The sequence below is a fragment of the Lacerta agilis genome, chromosome Z (genome assembly GCF_009819535.1).
Source record: "Lacerta agilis isolate rLacAgi1 chromosome Z, rLacAgi1.pri, whole genome shotgun sequence".
Taxonomy (NCBI): domain Eukaryota; kingdom Metazoa; phylum Chordata; class Lepidosauria; order Squamata; family Lacertidae; genus Lacerta; species Lacerta agilis.
In genome coordinates this window covers 43658341-43678475 of record NC_046331.1, presented here as the reverse complement: position 1 = coordinate 43678475, position 20135 = coordinate 43658341, and the positions used below count along the sequence as shown (strand labels likewise).

Below are 20135 nucleotides of genomic sequence, written 5' to 3'. Positions count from 1 at the left end.
CAGGGCAGGTTGGTGCAAGAACTGTAAAGTGTAGCCGGCGAAGCATGATCACATCCTTGAAACAAGCTCCTCCAAGAAGCTTGTGTGTCTAGATGCCAGTGCTGTGTGCATGGAGCAGCAGCCAGTGCAGACCAGCAAAAGTGGTGTGGTGAAGAGGCGCCTGCCTTTCCAGGTGGTGGGTCACAGAGACAAGGCCTCCCAGGCTGAGTTGGGCACTATCACCCCTGTATGCTCTCTTCCACCTGCAGGAGTGGGTGGGTGAGCGGTGCTTGAAATCCTTGTGTGAAGACAGCAATGACCTGCAGGATCCTGTCCTGAGCAGCACCCAGGCCCAAAGGCTGATGCAACTGATCTGTTACCCACACCGGCTGCTCGACAATGAGGAGGGCGAGAATCCCCAGCGGCAGAGGATCAAGCGCATCTTACAGGTGCAAGCAGCTACAGTTTCCTTGGGGCATTGCTAAATATGGACTTCACAGTGGGCTGCAGGGCAAGCCTGCATTGTGACTGAAGGTCATGGCAGTGTGAGCTCCAGTGAGAGCCTTGCTCTTAACAATTCACTGCTAAATTCAGCAGACTCTCACTTTAATTTTTGTTAAAGCTTTCTGGTCCCTTAGGATGCAAGAATGTTTAATTGCATGCGTGGGAAATGCTAACAAGATGATATTCTGTGGTTGGAAGATGAGACTTCTTTTTTTCTTCTTCCCAAAAATCTAGTGCAAGCAAGGAGGAAAACTGGTGCAAAATAATTAGATAGATTCACTTTTGCTTAGCTTCTATAATTGAGGTTGGTCACTTAAGCAACCAGCCTGCATCAGCACAGAATTAATTTCTCTCAGCCCCTCTTCCTTTAAACATGGCCCTGTTCATAGGTTTGTAAGGAAGATGCATTTTGGGGTGTGTAAAAGAAGGCTATGGGACAGCTGGAAGAATAAATAAATGTGGGGCTACCTTTGAAGGTGACTCGGAAACTGCAATTAATCCAGAATGTGGCAGTTAGACTGGTGACTGGGAGTGGCCGCTGGGACCATATAACACCGGTCCTGAGAGACCTGCATTGACTCTCAGTAGGTTTCCGAGCACAATTCAAAGTGTAGGTGCTGACCTTTAAAGCCCTAAATAACCTTGGTCCTGTATACCTGAAGGAGTGTCTCCACCCCCATCGTTCAGCCCAGATACTGAGATCCTGCGCCGAGGGTCTTCTGGCGGTTCCTTCACTGCGAGAAGTGAGGTTACAGGGAACCAGGCAGAGAGCCTTCTCGGTAGTGGCACCTGCCCTGTGGAACGCCCTCCCATCAGATGTCAAGGAAATAAGCAACTATCCTACTTTTAAAAGACATCTGAAGGCAGCCTTGTTTAGGGATGTTTTTAATGTTTGATGCTGTATTGTGTTTTTAATATTTGATTGGGAGCTGCCCAGAGTGGCTGGGGAAACCCAGCCAGATGGGTGGGGTATAAATTATTCATTCATTCATTCATTCATTCATTCATTCATTCTGGAGCATCAAAGGGTGCCAAAAAATTCAGTCTTGCACTGGGAAAGTAGAGGAGGGGTAGAGATGCAAGTTAGTTTTACTGCCACAGCAAGCAGGTGGGTGATGGGCAGCTTGTATCTTTTTGTTCCAGAACCTGGACCAGTGGACAATGCGACAGTCGTTGCTTGAGCTGCAGCTCATGATCAAGCAGACGGCAAACAACGTAAGCATCTAGTGCCACATTTGGGGATAGCATAGGAATGATGGGGGAATTCAAGGGCCACTCTCCTCATGTTTGTGTGCAGCAGCATAGTAACACAGAAAGCTGCATTATACTGAATCCAGACCCTTGGTCCTTCTAGTACTGTAATTATCTATATTGACTGGCAGCAACTCTCCAGGGTTTCAGGCAGGGAGCCCCCGTCCTGTCTGAAGATGCTTGGAATCAAACTTGGGACCTTCTGCATGCAAAGCAGATGCTCTCCCAGGGAGCTATGGCTCTTCCCCTGCATCAGATGTGATTGCAAAGGGTGCTCAGAAGGGACAAGTGCCTGGGGCAGGGAGTTGGAGAGTGAACAAGTGGCACCACACTTTTTGGCACGGGTACCTCTTTGGAGCAAACAAGGAAGTTGGCTGCTCAAAAGCTCCGCTTCACCTCTCTGCAGCAGGAAATGAACTCCCTCCTGGAGAACATTGCCAAGGCCACCATCGAAGTGTTCCAGCAGTCGGCTGAGACCAACTCGGCCAGCAATGGCATCGTCAGCCTTTGCAGCTCGACAAGCTTTGTGCCAGCAAGCACCAAAGCCAAGCCCATCCTCAGGTGAGTGTCTGCAAAAAGGCACAGGGGAGCAGGGCAGTGGCGGGAAGGGATTCCTGCAAAAAAAACAAGGAAGTTTGTAGGGAAAAAAGAAATTTGCAGGAAATGAGGAAGCTTGTAGGAAATAATGAGAGGCTTAACACAACTCTTCTTGCCTGCCTTTCCCAGCTCCTTGGAGAGATCAGGTGTGTGGCTGGTGGCCCCTCTCATTGCAAAGCTCCCAACCTCTGTGCAAGGGTACGTGTTGAAGGCTGCAGGAGACGAGCTGGAGAAAGGGCAGCATTTGGGCTCCTCATCCCGCAAGGAACGGGACCGCCAGAAACAGAAGAGGTGAGGGGGCCCAGAGGAGAAGGAAGTGTGCCTGGGAGGCTGGGTTTGGGGAGGCTGTCTTAGGAGCCATCACTCAACCCTTCTCTCTTTCTTTCTTTGCACCATGGTGCACCTGCAGCATGTCCCTGCTGAGCCAGCAGCCTTTTCTGTCCCTGGTCTTGACCTGCCTGAAAGGCCAGGATGAGCAGCGTGAGGGCCTCCTCACTTCCTTGTACAGCCAGGTTCAGCAGGTAAGATCTTTGCTGTGGCCACATCAGAAGTGCAAAGTGACCCTTTCCGCAACTCCCACTATGATTCTTGGGAAGAGCACAGGTGGTGGCTTGAGTTTTAAAGCTAAGGGGCTCCAGAGAACATGCACCATTGGTCTGTCTAACTTAGTGCTGTCCGCACTGACTTGCATTGCAGAGTTTCTCCAGGGTTCCAGGAACATAGGAAGCTGCCTTATACCAAGTCATACCATTGGTCAATCAACACTGACTGGTAGCGACTCTTGAGGTTTTCAAGCAGGGGACATTGCCTGCTCTACCTAGAGATGCCAGGGATTGAACCTGGAACTTACTGCCCCAGAAGCCCTTCCTGCAAAATCCCAAGTGCATGTTCAATGGCTGTGGTTGGGGGTGGGGGGAGAAAAAGAGGAAGGGTAGTTCTGTCATCCCTGAAGCTATTTTCTTGCCTCATGAAGGCCTGAGCACCTGTTTTGTTCTTCATGCATTGAGTCACAGGAGCATGTTAAGGGTGGCATTGCTCTGAGCTTCTGGAGCTGTGGGGCTGGACACTCCATGCTTGGCCTTTAGCCAGATGCAAGTCTCCTCTCTGCCCACCTAGATTGTGACCAACTGGCGAGAAGATCAGTACCAGGATGACTGCAAAGCGAAGCAGCTGATGCATGAGGCGCTGAAGCTAAGGCTCAATCTGGTAAGTGCCAGGGGAGGTGGGACACAAGTTCCTCTGGCTTCCAAGGTGCTACCAGAAAAAAGAGCAAAGAATGTCTCCAGCTGGCAGGACCATAAGCCTGAGGATTGGACCCAACCCTTTTCTCCTGACTCACCTTTGTTCCTCTGCCTTGCACAAACTAGGGAGGGTCTGTTCTAGTTAATGTGGCTTGACTGTGCCAGCGTGGTGGGGACACTTGGTGCTTGTCCTCTCCTTCCCTCTCCATCAGGGTTCCCTATAGGTGTTGTGCTCATTGTGTCATCCTCCAAGTGTGCTTCCTTCGGGCCAATGCAGCAGCTTCTTCTCGTTCCCAGGTGGGGGGCATGTTTGACACGGTGCAGCGCAGCACCCAGCAGACCACAGAATGGGCTGTGCTCCTCTTGGATATCATCAGCAGTGGCACTGTTGACATGCAGTCTAACAAGTGAGTGCTTTGGCGTGCGCGTGCGCACACACACACACACACACACACACTTCCTCCATCAACTGTGCACAGAAACACCCAAGTCATGAAAGGCAGCAGGCTCAGCCTGATCCTTGTTGGATGACAGCGGAGGAGCTGAGGTGTGTGTGCCAAATCATCCCGTCATTTCAGCAGGGCCTGGGAAGAAGGCCTGCGCCTAAGGAAAGCAGGCTCCCGGACCTTGGAGGTATCCTTGCCCTTGGGTCTTAATGTCAGGAGGGCACTAAGGTGGTTGTTGTTTTGGCATGGGTGCCCACAGCGGCATTCCCTGCTGTTTAGAAATGCGGATTGGGACTGGGAAAACAACGGCTGCAGTTCCATTTCCTCTTGTGACCTTCTCCCCTTTCTCTTGCTCTAACCCGGCAGCGAGCTCTTCACCACAGTGCTGGACATGCTGAGTGTGCTTATCAACGGTACGCTAGCGGCAGATATGTCCAGCATCTCACAGGGCAGCATGGAGGAGAATAAGCGGGCCTACATGAACCTGGTCAAGAAACTCCGAGTAAGCAGGAACCCATCTTGGAATTCTGAGCCCCTTCCCTCTGGCTCTTGGGGCTCTACCCTGCCACACCCCCTACTGGCCTGCTTCACACATCCATTGGGTGTTTTTGCCTGGCGGGAAGATGTCCTTGAACTATGATAGCACCTCTTGCAGAGAGAGGGATATTCATTCATAGGGCCTGGCCAAGTGTACAAATGTAGAAACTGCACTCATTGGGTGGTGCTGTGGTCTAAACCACTGAGCCTCTTTGGCTTGCTGATCAGAAGGTGAAAAGGTGAGCTGTTGCTCTGTCCCAGCTCCTGCCAACCTAGCACACCAGTGCAAGTAGATAAATAAGTACCACTGTGGTGGGAAGGCAAACGGCATTTCTGTGCACTCTGATTTCCGTCATGGTGTCCCTTGGCGCCAGAAGCAGTTTAGTCCTGCTGGTCACATGACCCGGAAAGCTGCCTGTAGACAAACGCCAGCTCCCTTGGCCTGAAAGTGAGATGAGCGCCACAACCCCATAGTCACCTTTGATTGGACTTAACCGTCCAGGGGTCCTTTACTTTTATGTTTACCTCATTGTTCCACCTCTGACCCTGCCCACCACTAGCATGTGCTCCAGGAGGGGAGAAAAAGTACCTCATCCTTTGTTTGTATGATGTAAAGCAAGGGAATTTTCCAAGTGACATGATGCAGAGTAAGCTTGCATGCTTATTTTTGCACAGCTTAGTTTTGGCTTCAGGGCCATCCACCCCACCACTTTCCTCGGAAAGGCAGGCAGACAGTCCCGTCTTACAGAGACTGAGCTAAGTAGCATTTTGGCCCAAGCCATAGTGTAGTGGGATGTGATGATTTTGACGTTGAGCAGGGATGACCGAAATGCAAAGGGGCCCCAGGAGGAGCTCCTGCAGGCCAGCCCTCTCAACAGCCCTCTCTGTGGCTTCCTTTCTCTGCAGAAGGAGCTGGGCGACCGCCAGTCTGACAGCCTGGAGAAGGTGCGGCAGCTACTGCCCCTGCCCAAGCAGACTCGGGATGTGATCACCTGCGAGCCTCAGGGCTCCCTCATTGACACCAAAGGCAACAAGATCGCTGGCTTTGACTCCATTTTCAAGAAGGAGGCAAGTAGCTTCCCAGACCACCAGCCCTGGTGTAGTTGCATCTTCTCAGCATGTGGGGTGGGGTGGGAAAGGGGTGTGTGTGTGTGTTTTGCCCCTCCCACAGCTTCATTGTTGGAGTGCCCTCCCTTTGCAAGCACAGTATGCTGTTTTCTTTTTGGTGCCTAGTCAATACAAACTTGCATATTCAAGTATTATAATTTCTTTCTTGGGCAACCTCTGTGCTGTTTCCCACCACCACCCAATTCCTCTCTGGTACTGTTGTACTGTGTTTGGTCTAATGTGTTTTATTTTGTACCCCACCTGGGGATCATGTTACTGATAAGGAATGAGTTTAATTTAAAAAAAAAAAGATGAAATGAACAGCAGCTGCAGGAGGGTGTCCCAGGTATCTGTGCTGATAATTGTATGCACAGGTAAAGGAGTCACTTTCCAATGCTTTGTGAGAACAAGGAGAAGGTAGCATCTCTCCTCTGGCCCTGTGAACAACAGACTCCCTGGACCAAGGAGGATGAGGCCCTGCTGCTGTTGGCTGGCTTTCCATTTTCTTCTTTTCCCTCCCTCCCCAGGGACTGCAGGTGTCCACCAAGCAGAAAATCTCCCCGTGGGACCTGTTTGAAGGTGTGAAGCACTCTGCCCCACTCTCCTGGGGCTGGTTTGGGACGGTGCGGGTGGACCGCAAGGTGTCCCGCTTTGAGGAGCAGCAGAGGCTGCTGCTGTACCACACACACTTAAAGCCGAAGCCCCGGAGCTACTACCTGGAGCCCCTGCCACTGCCTCCCGAAGAGGAGGAGCCCCCCACGCCAGTTGCCCTGGAGCCAGAAAAGAAGGCTGTTGAGCCAACCAAGGTGGAGAAAACCAGTGCAAATCCTACCAACTCTGCCACTGAGCCCAAAAAGAAGACCAAGACGAAGAAGAGGCCCCCGCCCGCAAACAAGAATGAGGTAAGAGGGCATTGCCGTTGTTCCTGGGGTGCCAAGCAGTTCCCAGCCACTTAAGAACTGAATATGAGCCTGGCTGCTGGATCAGGCCACAGGGGGCCCAACAGCATCCTGTTCTGACAGTGGCCACCCAGGTCATTATATAGTTTATGCAGTATATATGCACCCGATATATGCAGCCAACCTATTCCTGCAATTGTGATTTTTAAAAACAGGTTTTAATGCTGAGTAGTAAATTTGTGTGTGTTGTCCTGGGACTTGCTGGTGAAGGGCGGATAACTAGTGGTAGTGCTACCTACTGGTGAAGGGTGGGTCATTAGTACCACTCCTGCTACTGCTATTGCTACTACTATTAATTGCTAATATTAGTATTCTTACTAATTATGAATGCTACTAATAATGTTGTTGTTGCTGGTGCTGCTGCTGCCGTTGCTGTTATTGGATGGGGTGGTATCTTAGGAAAGCAAGCTCCCAGTTTCTCAGAGTCCCCCCCCCCCCCAATGGAGTAAAAGAAACGTTCCCCAGCAGCGTGCTACGCTCTTTCTCGCTCTTTTTCTCTGTTGTTGCAAATCTTGGCTTGCCCTGCTGTGTGCGTTGCTTTTTCACAGCCTTTTCCCCTGCAGGACTACATGATGAGCACAGGCCGAGGGGTCTCCTATGGAAGTGGCATGCCCACCGACCTCCTACACCATCAGACGGGGAACCCCATGTCACGGCTGGCCTACGGGCAGTCTCCAATGGGCCTCTATGCCCAGAACCAGCCTCTGCCAGCAGGTGAGCCAAGACTTGTGGGTGGGGTGGGGGGCTCCAGCCCATTCCAGATCCTATCTTGGAAGGCAAGGTATTCTGCACCTGTTCTTTGGTGGCACAGAGCCCGATAGGGAGCCCAGGATACGTAGAACTGTTGGGTTTTAAGTCTGGACCCATATTGTACATGCTGCAGTTGTGACTTTTGTGTTCCAAACACTGGTGCCTTTGGGAGTACTTGATAGGCTCACACTCAGTTTGGGAGATGTAGCCTTGCAGGAATGTGCATGCTCCTTGACTTAGGGTGGCATTTAATGTTACTCCAACCCAGGGTAGACACACTGAAGTCTAACTTTGGTTCATTAATTTCAATGGGTCTGTTTCAAAGTAGAACATTGTTGAATACCACCCACAATATGTAAAGTGCAGACAGGCACACATACACTGACACACACATATAAATGTATATATTGTGGCTTCCAGTCCCCAGGGTGCTGGTCTGGTTTTTTCACTCCTCCCTGCTGTGCTATTCACAACCCTTTTAATTGCTGCTTATTATTTCACTAGCATTTTCAGTACTTCTATTGCTGTTGGCTTTGGGTCTTTTTCGGGGGGGGGCAGTCACTTTAGCACCCACATGAAGCCAAGACAGAGTGGCTTGTCCCAAAGGGCCAACCAGCAAGTTTTTTGGTGGCTGAGCAGCAGATTGGACCCAAGTCCTTGCCTACAGACCCAGAGCTCCAACCCCTCCTCCCAAGCAGGCATTCTTCCAAATCCTGCAGAGCTTTAAAAAGTTTACAGACAATCCAAACCACAAGGCCAGGGCAGAATTGGGGAAGTGGTGGAGGTGGTTTGCCTGCTGCCTTCCGAGTACATGCTTTGAGGGTTAGCAGCAAAGTTTTGTGGAATAATGAGATTAAAATCTGTTCTAGATTCTGAGACTGTGTATTTTGGCATCTAGCTAAGCTGTGTGTGAGAGAGATAAACCTTTGCAAGGGTCCAGGATTTTTTCTTCACAGGACACCCAGCAGTTAGCAATGCATTGGAATAGTCGCCGTCATGTACTTCACACATCCAGCAGAACAGAGGTCAGGAACCTCCAGCTCAGGAGTTGAATGCAGCCCTAAATATCTCTTTATCAGCTCCTCTGAAATCTCCCCAAGCAGCATTCATCACTGGTGCACCTTTGCACCACAAGTGTTTTTGCCTGCCTGAGCTGAGTCACAGAATCTTAGAATAGAACTGTAGAGTTGGAAGGAACGCCAAGGGTCATCTAGTCCAACCCCCTGCAATGCAGGAATCATGCCCACTGCAGTCCCTGGGAGGGCTCAAACCACCTTGAACTTTGATCTTGCTTGCCAGGATGGAGGATAGAAAGGGAAAGAGAGGGGGAACTGGCCTAACTGTGCTCCATCCACTTTTGCCTCTGACCATACCCACCAATGCCATGTGGTCCTTGGAAAGTTGCCCTGAAGGGAATGCGGCCCTTGGCTGAAAGCTACACCTGCCACAGTGTTTCAGTAGGTGCAGCTGCATCAAGAATAATCAGAGAGCCCTACAGATTCAGGTAAACCAGATCAGCACCTTGGAGAGCTCCCACTGAGTCTGGCCTGTCTGGGCTTTCTTCAATAGCACAGAGAGATGCTGCCACAGCAAGAGGTAGGAGACACCTGCCAGCTTATAAGGGCAGGTGAGTCTTCTTCCACAGTCAGCCCCACCTTCTGGGAATTGTGGGATGTACACATTACAACTGTAGAGTTGGAAGGGACCCCGTGGGTCATCTAGTCCAACCCCCTACAGTGCAGGAATCCCAACTAAAGCATCCCTGGCTAGATAGCCATCTACCCTCTGCTTAAAAACATCTAAGGGCCATTGGTTAAGGTCTTACCCCCCAGAGCAGAAGAAAACAAGCTTGCTTCCTCTGTCACGTGGGACAGTCATTTGGGTATTTGCAGATGACCTCTCAGTCTCTTCTTTCCCAGGCTAAAACTTCCCAACTCCCTCAACCGTTCCTCATAAGGCTTGGTTTCCATACCCTTGATCATCTTGGTCATCATTGCATTCTTCATCTGCAGAGTTTAGGAGAAGGCTGTGTGGCTTGTCCTCCCAAGATCTGGGGGTGGGGTGGGGCTAAGGCTGCATGCTCTGGCTCGAATGGCGAAAAGGAAGCGTCCTCCCTTGGCAGGTGGCACCCTGAACCTCATCCACATCTTCCTCCATGCCCTGTGAGAACCCAGGTCCAGTAGGGGGGTGGTCATGTCTGTAACGTTATCCATCTTCCTCCCTCGCTGCAGGTGGACCACGGTTAGATACCTCTTACCGGCCAATGCGCATGCCAATGGGAACGCGGGTTCCAAGCCGCCCTCCCTACACTGGGGTCTTGCCCACAGGCATGGGGGGCATGATGGGAATCGACCCTTCCTACAAGTCGTCCATCTATAGGCAGCAGCAGCCGCCTGGTCCTCAGGGGCAGCTCCTTCGGCAGCAGCTGCAGGCCAAGCTGGTAAGGATCCTGCCCTCAGGCACCCTACCCCCCCCCCCGCCGCCCATGAACTAGAGTGACGGGGAGAGGGATCAAGAACACCGTGTTCCACTCCTTGCACTCTCCCCTTCCTTTCAGCTAGCTCTGCCATTTAGACCAAAGGATCAGGGCTTAAGTGTTGGTGCCCCGGTGCCCGGTTGGGCGTGGGGTGGGTCCTGTCATCCAGGAAGGAGTGCCATTTGCAGGTATACTGCCTCTGGTGCTGGTGGAAGTACACAGCTGAAATGGTTAGTAGTTAACCACCGGTAGCCTTAACCTCCATGAATTATTCTTAACTTATTTCCTAAGCTGGCAGAATTTGTGGCCATCTTCAGGCTGTCTTTATCTCAAATACACAACTTGATTCAAGCCTAGTTGTTTGAGTGCAGCTGGCAGAGGCCTTCGACAGAGTCTTAGACCCGCTTTCCCCCAAATTCTGGCACCCTGCCACACCCCACAGCCTCCACCCAAAGCAGGCTTGGGGCTTTTCTTTCCCTGCCTCGCAGGAGGTTCCCTGGGGCCACCTTTGCTAGCCACACCTCTCTGCTGCTTTTCCAGCAGAGCCAAGGGATGTTGGGGCAACCGCCCGTGCGCCAGATGGCTCCTGCCCCGGCCTATGGAGCTGTGCAGCCGTCACAGGTAAGATGGGGCTGGGCAGGTGCAGGGCCTGTGTGTGGGGTCAGCACCACAGTTCCCACCTGGGACTCTCTCCCGGAACCTTTTGCTTGATGCACTTTGAGCATCTGTATCAAAGGGGGAGTAGGAATGGGATTACTTCAGAACCATGGAAAGGCAACGGAGACAAAGGAAGGGTCAGGTTGGGGGAGGCAAGGGGATAGGAAATGGAAATAGTAAGTTCACCATGCCCACCTCTGTGCCTCTCACATCCCACCCATATTTTGCCCTCATGGCTTTGATGGCAGAACAGTCCTTCTGATGGTATGCTCTGCCAGCGTATCTGTCAGGAGGTCAGCATCTCTAGTGCTCTGCTGACATAGTGGGCAAATCCCACAGCCCCTCATCCGGCAGATTTCAAACAAAACATCACACCTTTTTAGATATAATAATAATAATAATAATAATAATAATAATAATAATAATAATAATAATAATATCACTCTATTGCTATTCAAATTTGTGTACCACTTAAACTGTAAACAAAATGTCCAAGCAGTTTGCAAAGGGTATAAAGTGTACATTGAGATTGTCTGTTAAAAACAAAAAACAAAATTGCTGTTATAAGTTTACATTGCAAGCTAAAGCTGCAGATTAAAATACAGGTCAACTTTACAGGTCTGGATAAGCAATAAATTTCTAGCAGGCGCAGAAAGGAACACAGCAAAGAGACCTGCGTGATGTCAATGGGCAGGGAGTTCCAGAGTGTTAGAGCTCCCACACTAAAAGACTAGTTTCTTTACAAGTGCAGAACGAACATGATGTGGCCCTTGTAGAGTTGACAGTACTGCTGATCAAAACAGTTGAGTGGGCATTTGCGAGGGGAGGCGACCTTTCAAGTAAACTGATTCTAAAGGGGGTTGAGGGCTTTATATCATAATGGCTGGCAAGCAACTCTTTCTTGTCTCCTGTTTCCATCAGCCAGCTTGTTTATTTGTTCAGTTTAGGTCCTGTCCTTCCTCACGAAGGAGCCCAGCCCCTCTGATTTTAACAAAGTGCACAACTTTGTTCCTTGCAGGGCTACACCCCCTACGTCTCCCACGTTGGCCTCCAGCCTCACCCCTCTCAGTCGAGTGCCATGGTCCCCCCCACCTACTCCAGCCAGACCTATCAAAACACGCACCCTGGCTCCAACCCTGCCTTTGTCGACCCCGTCAGGCCGATGCAGAGACCCAGCGGCTATGTCCACCAGCAGGCTCCTGGCTATGGACACGCCCTGAACACAGCCCAAAGGTACTTCCTTGGAACCAGGAACCAGGTCTGCAAGAAGGGGTGGTGGGTGAGGGACTGCTTGACTGAATTTTGAACCATTCACCAAAGGCAATGAAGCATGGGTGGGGAACCCCCAACTTTTGGTTTAATTAGAGCTGGCACGGGGTCCCAGCTTGGCAATGGTAGGTAAGAAAACTTGGGAAGAACAGCTGAACAGTGGGGAGGTTAACATGAGCTCCTGGCTATTCCTTTCCAAGCAGGGCTTGCTGACAGTGAGCCCTGCTGAGATCAGCTGATCCTTGCTGAAAGCAAGCCCCTTTGATGCTGCCACCTGGTGTCACAGCACATTTTTGATGCCTTTTATTTATGGTTTCTGACTATTTTTGTTACTCTTCCAATGCCTCTACATAGCTCCATCCTTATTTCAGACATTGGTGATATATGAGTATATCACAATGCTTAGCTGGTGATATATCATGATGTTGAAAACCAGATATCACCCAGCCCTAGTTTCAACCATGAAACGGTGGTGTAAAAATAAAATTATGCATGTGTGATGATGTCAGGCTCCACCTGCCTGCCAAATGGGATAGGGCAGATGTGGGAAACCTTTGGCCCTCCAGATGTTCTGCAGCTGCATCTCCCAAAAGCAAGCATGGCCAAGTGGCCAGAGGTGGTGGGAGCAATCAATGAGCAATGTCAGAGAGCCAGGGGTTAGCCTAGCAAGAGCCAGGGGTTGGCCTAGCAAGAGAAGGCGGAGGAGGAAATGAGGATCTGGCCTGCCTTCCGGGAGAGATTTCTGTTGGCATGGAACAACATGGAGATTTCCTGAAGCAGAACTTCTAGTGCCACTAACCACCAAGAGCCACAGGGGGTTATTTTCAAACCAACTGGGGCATCCTTTCCTTTTGGTTGCTATAAGGCACACTGCCACATTCTCCTTCACTTTTTCTGGTTGCAGGTTTCCTCATCAGTCAATGCAGCAAGCCGCCATGATAGGCGGATTAAACCACATGAGTGCTCAGGGCGTCCCGTCAGGGATCCGACCCAGCCAGCTCCTGCCAGACCAGCAGCAGCAGTACCTGCGGCAGCAGCAGCAGCAGCAGATGCTGAGGGTAAGCATTAGGACAGAGCTGCCACTGACCTGCGTTGCATGTTCCTCTTGCCCAACTTGGCTCACTCTCTTTTTTTCTGCTCAATTCTTCCTTTCAGATGCCCCGCCAGCCATTGGGCGTGCCATTTTAATATTTTGATTTATTTACTATAAATTAGTAAATTTGTAGCTCAGTGATGAAGCATCTGTTTCAGTGTTAGAAACTGAGATACGAAAGCTAGGAGCTAAATGGCACCTTAAACCTAAGTTTTGGAAACTGTTGCTGTTACACATATATTTCTTACCATGTATTTCTTACTATGATTGTGTTTGCATTATGCTCTATAGATATTGCATTGTTGACTTTTGTATTCTGTGCTGTAACAACAACAACAATTTATCATTTCTATGCCGCCCATCTGGCTGGGTTTCCCCAGCCACTCTGGGCAGCTTTCAACAGAACATTAAAAAGAGAATAAAACTGCAAATCAAACATTGAAAATTTCCCTAAACAGGGCTGCCTTCAGATGTCTGAATGGAATATCTAGGCACGCTTTTTATAACAAAACTACAAAGCTGAAAATTAATGAACTGCAGCTAAAATAATGTGTTCATTTTTCACATGGTCTAATCATTCCCCTGCCCACCCACTCCTAATATTCTTAAGAGGGTCTCTTCTCCAGTCTTCAGAGAGTAGCTGGAAGTGGGGAGGTAGAAAATGGTCCTCCTTTCCTTCCATTCTGCAGTTTTAATCTGAAATCATAGGCGCAGTCAGTGCTTTTTTTCTGGGGGAACCCAGGGCTATGCATACCGCTAAACATTGTGTGAATCGTAACGAGAGAAGAAACTAAAGTTTTTAATTTTTTTAGTTTTCTTCTGTAGCATGGTGAATCGTCAGTTCCATTGCTACCCCCCAATGGCAGCCTCATTTCCTGCCACGGTGTTTCCTGAGCCTCAGATGGAATGAGAGTACCCCTAAACATTTTTTAGAAAAAAAGCACTGGGTGCAATACTGCGCCCAGAGCTCAGAAACAGTTCACCCTGATGAAATTCCCTGTTGCAAAATGCGCCTAGAACAATGGGAATTTTAAACAATAATGTGTTTTGCATGTGGAGGGTCCCAAGTTCATTCCCCAGTGACATCTCCAGATGGAGAGACACCCCCCCCCCCCTGAAATCCTGGGGAGCTGTGTCCCTTATTGAAAACAAATGGCATTTTCCACCAAAATTATACGTAATAATGTTCATCTGTCGAAAACTTGATTCCTGTTCACTATAAGAAAGATTCTGAATTTAAATCTTGACTGGACTGCTCTGTTGCCGTATAGAGAAACACCCACCCACAATCTTTTCCCTTGCTTTTCTCCCTCTTGTTACTTGAGAAATTACATCTTGATTTCATTTTATTTTGCATGCGTTTGATATTTCATCTTGTTTTATTTTTGTATTCCTGAAGGAGGAGTAAAGGCTGGTTTAGGAATGTGCTCACAAAGAAACTGCCAAAGCGGGGATCATCCCTCAGTGTGTCATGTGACCCGAACTGCTTTCTTCGCATTTTTTTTTTAAAAAAACAAGTGTCTCGCTGTCCTCATTCTTGTCTTACCTTCAAGCTGAGTGGAAACCTTGAGGTGGCTTTTTTCACAACACAAGCTGGTGTTTTGCACAATACGGTCTGGATGTGGTTGCCCCATTAACCCCTCACAATGGTTGGGTACATACTATACATTTAAAGCACACCCCCCCCAAAAAAGAAGAATCATGGGAGCTGTAGTTTGTTAAGAGTGCTGGGCATTGTATCTCTGTGAAGGGCAAACTACAGTTCCAAGGATTCTTGGTGTGCATGTGCTTTAAATGTGCATTAAATATATGATGCGTGGGCAACTCAACTCGCCTTACCTTCCTTCCTCCCAGACATCTTCCTTGGACCTCCCCAAAGGTTGTGCTGCAGAGGATGAGGTGAGAGGATGGGGTGGTGGGTGGGGAAGCAACAGGTCTTGAGTAAAACCTGAGAACAGCCTTGGCAGATCATCCGTAACTAGCCAGCCAGATGGCAGTGGAAGGGCCAACCTCTGCTGTTTGTCCTGCACCTCTGGTACAATGCTTTTGCATCTGGAGGCGCCATTAAGCTTCTGTGGCAAGCAACCATGGATGAGCCAAACATCCATGTGGTTTTTTTTTAATTTTTCTTCAAAGACAACTATGCTAGTGGACATCGCCACTAGTGGAAGGATGGATGACTTTTGCCTAAGCCTTGTTGCAGACACCTGTGCTGGTTCCTTCAGTGCTCCCAGCCTAGCTGAGAACATTCTTGTCCACACATTAGAACAGGGCTGGAGAATCTGTAGCCTTCACAGATGGTGTGGGAACAAAAGTTCCCCTCATCTAGGGCTACTGGGGGCTGGAAGGCAACAGGTTCCCCCCAATTATGAGAACGAAACCCATCTCCTGCCTTGCTGTGCAAAACATTGGACCACGAAAAAATGCTTTTCTGGATCAGGGCAGAGGCCCACCTAGCCCAGCATCTTGTTCTCACAGGGACGAAACAGATTACCATGGGAAGACTCAAAAGCAGGACCTGGGTGTAGCATCCAGCCTCTCCACTTCCGGCAGCTGGTATTCAGAGGCAGCCACTGCCCCTGTGGAAGAAGGAACACAGCTGTACTTCTTTCACTTTCTTCCTCCCCTGCAGCAACAGCAGCAGCAGCAGCAGCAGCCACAGCAGCAGCAACCGCAGCCCCCACCTCAGCAGTCCCAGCAGCAGCCCCAGGTCCCCACCGTCCCCCAGGCCCAAGCCCAAGGGCAGCCTCCTGGTCTGGGGATCCCTCCTCAGCAGCCTCTGGTGAGTATGCCCTGCCCCTTCAGCTCCCCAGGGCAGCTGCCTCTCCCTCTTTCCCACTCAGCCTCTAACATTTGTTCTTTCTCTCCCTCTCTCCCTCCCTGTCTCCTTTCTGTGCAGTTCCAGAGGCAAGGCCTCCAGCAGACTCAGCAGCAGCAGCAGACGGCAGCTTTGGTTCGGCAGCTCCAGCAACAGCTTTCCAGTAAGGCCCGGGTCCCTTCTCCCCCAGTCCCCTGGGCACAGCCCCCTCCTCCACACTAGTGGAGAATGCGGGCAAGGCGAATGAGGCATGGGAGTACAGCAGGATCCTCCTAGCCAACTGCAGGAGTTACTAAGTGGCACTCAAGATGCTCTTTAGAGAAGAAAGTGCAGGAGACAGTGAAAGCCCCTTCTTCAAAGATCATAGGAAATGTGATCTCTTACACAAACACCCTCCAGCAAGGCCCCTCTTCTCCCTCTGTGATAGGAGGCAGGACCCGGTCCCTAGTCAACCACCCCTGCCTTGCTTCTCTTCCCCAAGTGAGCAGCAACAGCCATGCATGGCCCCCTGGCGCATGAGAACAAGATAGGCTTTGAGCGCAGCAGGGAGCTAAGAGTCCCCAGACATAAGAGTGTCAAGCCCCAGCTTGGAAAGAGTCTCCTGGTGGAGGGTTGCTTTTCTCCCTCCTCGCCCCCTCCCTGTCCCTCATCTAGCTTGCAGCTTTTTGCAAGGCTGGTTTCAGCCCAGGCTCCCAGGAGGAAGCTGCCCTTGTTTCCCTGTGTGAAAGAGACCTTCCCCTAGCTTGTGAGGGTTGAGCAAGGGAAGTGTGCTAAGCAGCTGTGATCTGACCTACTGAATACATACGGCTTTTGCAAAAACAGGTTCCCGCAGGGCAAGGTGGGGGGTGGGGTGGCAGAGAGGAGGGCAGCCCAAGATTCCATTCTCGAGGGCTCCGTATTGTGGGCTGTGGAACGGTTTCACACTTTCATGCATGCCCATGTGCCAGGGAAGAGCCATGCATTGCAGGGAGGGAGGTGAGTGCTGCTGCTTCAGCTTGACTGGAGCATTGAGAGCTGTGGGTGAGGGTGCATCACACACACACACACACACACACCCCTGGGGGGAGGAGGATGTGGAACAAAGCGATCGCTCATACCTCAGAGGAACTGGCGGTTCCTTAAAAGCCTCACCTGTTTGGTTTTGCCAGAGATGCCCAGCAGCTGTAGCCCAGCAGTGGTGTTTGGAATGCTTCTTTCAGGAGTTCCCTGATGCTGAGACATGCTTAGGTGGCTCCCACTTCCCTCAAGTCCAGCCATACGTCTGCTCCAAAAAAAAGCCAAGCAATATGGAGCACAGCACCAGGGCCAAACCTCCTGTTTCTCCTGTTCTTGCCCACCCATCTCTCTTGCCTGCAAGCTCATCCGTAGATTCTAACTCTTGTGTTTTGGTCCAAACAGATACGCAGACCCAGCAGAACAGCAACCCCTTTGTACGGTACTGAGGCCCAGCAAAGAGAGAGGCCTCGCAGTGGACTTGAGGGGGGCTCTGTCTGCTTGGGGCCACCAACAGCTTGCCCCACACCCCACCGCCCTCTGGGGCACCTGCTGTGCAGCAGCGGCAGCACCCTGCCACCCGGGGCAGAGAGAAGGTTAATAATGCCGAACGAGTGTTTTTGATCTCCCCTTTCTACCAGTGATTTGGAATCCCGTGTGATTGCTAGAGTCTCCCCACTTTTAATTTCAGGTTTAATAAGTTTTTTGGTATTTTTGTTAAAATAATGACGAAAATGAATTGTAAGATTTTCTACTTTATTTATACCGGATGAAACCCTGTATCACAGATGTTCTGAAACAAATACAGAGAGCGTACTTTCCAGAAGGCGATGCGTGTCGTGTGTCCCTAGTGGGTGGGCAAGGCTTTGAGGCATCTCACTCCTGCCTTTCCTCAGCCCCTGGATATCCGCCAGCAAACCAAAAAGGCGGCTAGCGCCACCATACTGCAGCGGGGGCTGAAGCATCATTTTGGTATTACACGCCCTCCCCTGTCCTCAATCTGCTCCAGACATGCAGAGGCAGCCTCCTGCAACTTTTAATTACACAAACGAAAGGCATGCTTCCACATTTGCATAACTTGATGCAGGTTTGAGAATTTAACTTTGCACTTAAAGGGAACCTCTGACATTCTTTTTGAGGCAGTCGGACGTGGGTAGCAAATGTCATCTTTTGTTTAAAGCAGTTTGTTTGTTTGTTTGTTTGTATATCCCACCTTTTTTTCTAAGGAGCTCAAGGTGGCATACATGGTTCTTCCCCCTCTTATTTAATCCCCACCCCAACCTGGTAGGGTGGGATAGAGAATGGCCCAAGGTCACTCAATGAAATCTTCATGGCCAAGTGGGGATTTGAGCCCTGCCCCCCCCCCAGGTCCCTAGTTTGACGCTCTAACCACTACACTACCTCTGGCTCTCTCTTATTGTATATTAGAGACCTCCCTAGCTGTTTCCTCAGCAAAATACATATCTGCCGAAGTGGGGAAAGTATCCAGGAATGGGTGAGCTGTGGCTATACAGTACTGTTGATTTATAAGGCGGGGCCAGAGCATTGGCTGCCCTGTGCTTCAGCTCCTGGGCCCATGTTCTGTTGCTAGTAACTGACTTGTTACACACACTGACTGCTTGGGCACATGAGTTAACTGAGCAAGGGGAACAGGGTAAACTCAGATCTCTCCTTTCTGTAAGGCTTCCAGCCCACTTCCTGGCAGCACACTTGTAAGTGCATTTGCAGGGAAGGGAGTATGGATGCTTCACACATGTAATATTACCCACAGGTCAGGTGGCACCATCCTTTTTAGACCTCAAGGCTTTTGGGTTTTTGAATGAGGGCTGGGCGTCTTCTCTCTCCCCTGTTCCCTCTGAACAGTAGCTGGAAGAGGAAGTGGGAAAGAGTGCTGCTCTTACAGTTTATGTACTTTCCAAGGGAGAAAAAGATACCTACCTCTTGCCCAAGGGAAGGGGGAACTTAGAGGCTCCCAGGGCACGGGGAAACACTGGGAACCCCCGCTGTACATGGAAACCTTTTGGCTGAAGATCAAGGTAGAAATTCTTTAAACAAGGTGCTTGTTCACTCCCTGGCACTTGTCACTGCCCACAGCTATTGCTTGAGTGAGAGGAAGGTTTGCAGGGCTTCTTGATCTAATGGCTATGAAATCACTGGTGCCTGGGTATATCAGTCTACATGCAGCATTGGGGTGTGGAGGCTGTGTTAACTCCAGATCAAAATGTTTCCAGGAGGGTTCAGTCGCCCCCTACTTGCAATGCTCTCTCCCCCCAACTCCAAGTATGGTGCAGCTTTGGGTTGCAGAGCTGCCCTCCATGCAAACCATGTGTGAGCTGGCTGGGCCCACAAAACCTGATCAGAGCTGAAAGAGACAGACTCCTCTGCTAATGAGGGGGGACAGCTCTGGGCAGAGCTACTTCCTGTGCACTTCCCAACCTGTCCTGTTCAATCAGCTTCCAGGTCTGGGAGCAAGCCACCTCTGCTGGGCTGCAGCACACCAGCTTCTTCCCCCAGAGCCTTCTCTGGGCTAGATGAGCCCCCTGCACACTTTCGTAATGGTTCCGAGTGTGGCCACTTGTGCATGGCCCCAAGAGAGAACATGGGTCTGCATATGCTACTACTTATATTTGGAGAGAAAAGCAAATTTATAAATAATCACTACAATTTCAAGAAAACAGGGCATGTATGCCCATACAACTTCTTCTTTTTTTGGCAGAAAGCAGTGTTATGTGCTGCTCACCTTGGAACAATTGAAATCCAGAGGCCCTTTCATGAAGCTTCCTTTGGAGGAAAGCTTCTGGAGACTGTAGCAGTGCCTTTGTAATGCTTTTATGTGTAAGTGTACAGCTTGAGCAGACTTTGAAAGGACACAGAAGCAAGCACACAAACAGGCTGGCCTGTTTCCAAAGAAACCTCCACCCTGTCTTTGGCTATCCGGCCACATCTAAAACTTGGTGTTTGGAGCTCCCATGCACAAGGTATATTTGTTGCTTAACAGTCCTGAAGCTGGCAGGGATCATGGAGTCTAGCAGTGGATGGCAGGTGCCCTATTCCACTGGGGTTAGTGACCTCCTGGTTTTGTGACACAAGATATTTTAAGCAGAGCCTCAGAGCCAAGGGCCAAAACATACAGGAGGTACCTGGAAAGGGGAACTGCTCAGTCAAAAGGGAAAGGCTCCAGATCTGGTCCCGAGGCTGGGCAACAGGTCTTGCAAAGGTACTAACGTTCAGGTTGAGTGGGCTTTGCAAGGGCATGGAAAGAGCCAATGCAAGCCCCACCCAGACCAATGTCTGTGGTTCTTCTACGATCATTATCAGACTCTTAACAGATCAATCAGAACAACCAGAGTCTTGGCGCACATGCATGGCCACTTCACCTGTTGGATGGCAGGCTGAGTTCCATGTGACTCACACTGATCCAAGCATACTTCTGTTTGGAGGCAGACACACGCAGAGAG

The 20135-nt window shown here is 50.2% G+C and overlaps 1 protein-coding gene across 1 annotated transcript in view; it reads left to right on the top strand.

Moving 5' to 3' along the window:
- The window catches only part of MED12 (mediator complex subunit 12), a 48396-nt gene extending 30893 nt beyond the window's left edge, over positions 1-17503 (top strand). Inside the window, exons 27-45 of the mRNA XM_033137294.1 lie at positions 249-428; positions 1627-1698; positions 2144-2295; positions 2461-2622; positions 2741-2852; positions 3448-3537; positions 3870-3979; positions 4385-4520; positions 5462-5623; positions 6190-6564; positions 7185-7335; positions 9603-9811; positions 10388-10468; positions 11523-11737; positions 12678-12949; positions 14746-14765; positions 15520-15648; positions 15766-15847; positions 17083-17503. Coding sequence (XP_032993185.1) covers positions 249-428; positions 1627-1698; positions 2144-2295; positions 2461-2622; positions 2741-2852; positions 3448-3537; positions 3870-3979; positions 4385-4520; positions 5462-5623; positions 6190-6564; positions 7185-7335; positions 9603-9811; positions 10388-10468; positions 11523-11737; positions 12678-12949; positions 14746-14765; positions 15520-15648; positions 15766-15847; positions 17083-17126 — 2754 coding nt within the window. The 3' untranslated portion in view covers positions 17127-17503. The remainder of the gene's footprint in view (positions 1-248; positions 429-1626; positions 1699-2143; positions 2296-2460; positions 2623-2740; positions 2853-3447; positions 3538-3869; positions 3980-4384; positions 4521-5461; positions 5624-6189; positions 6565-7184; positions 7336-9602; positions 9812-10387; positions 10469-11522; positions 11738-12677; positions 12950-14745; positions 14766-15519; positions 15649-15765; positions 15848-17082) is intronic.
- Positions 17504-20135: the final 2632 nt, after the last annotated feature.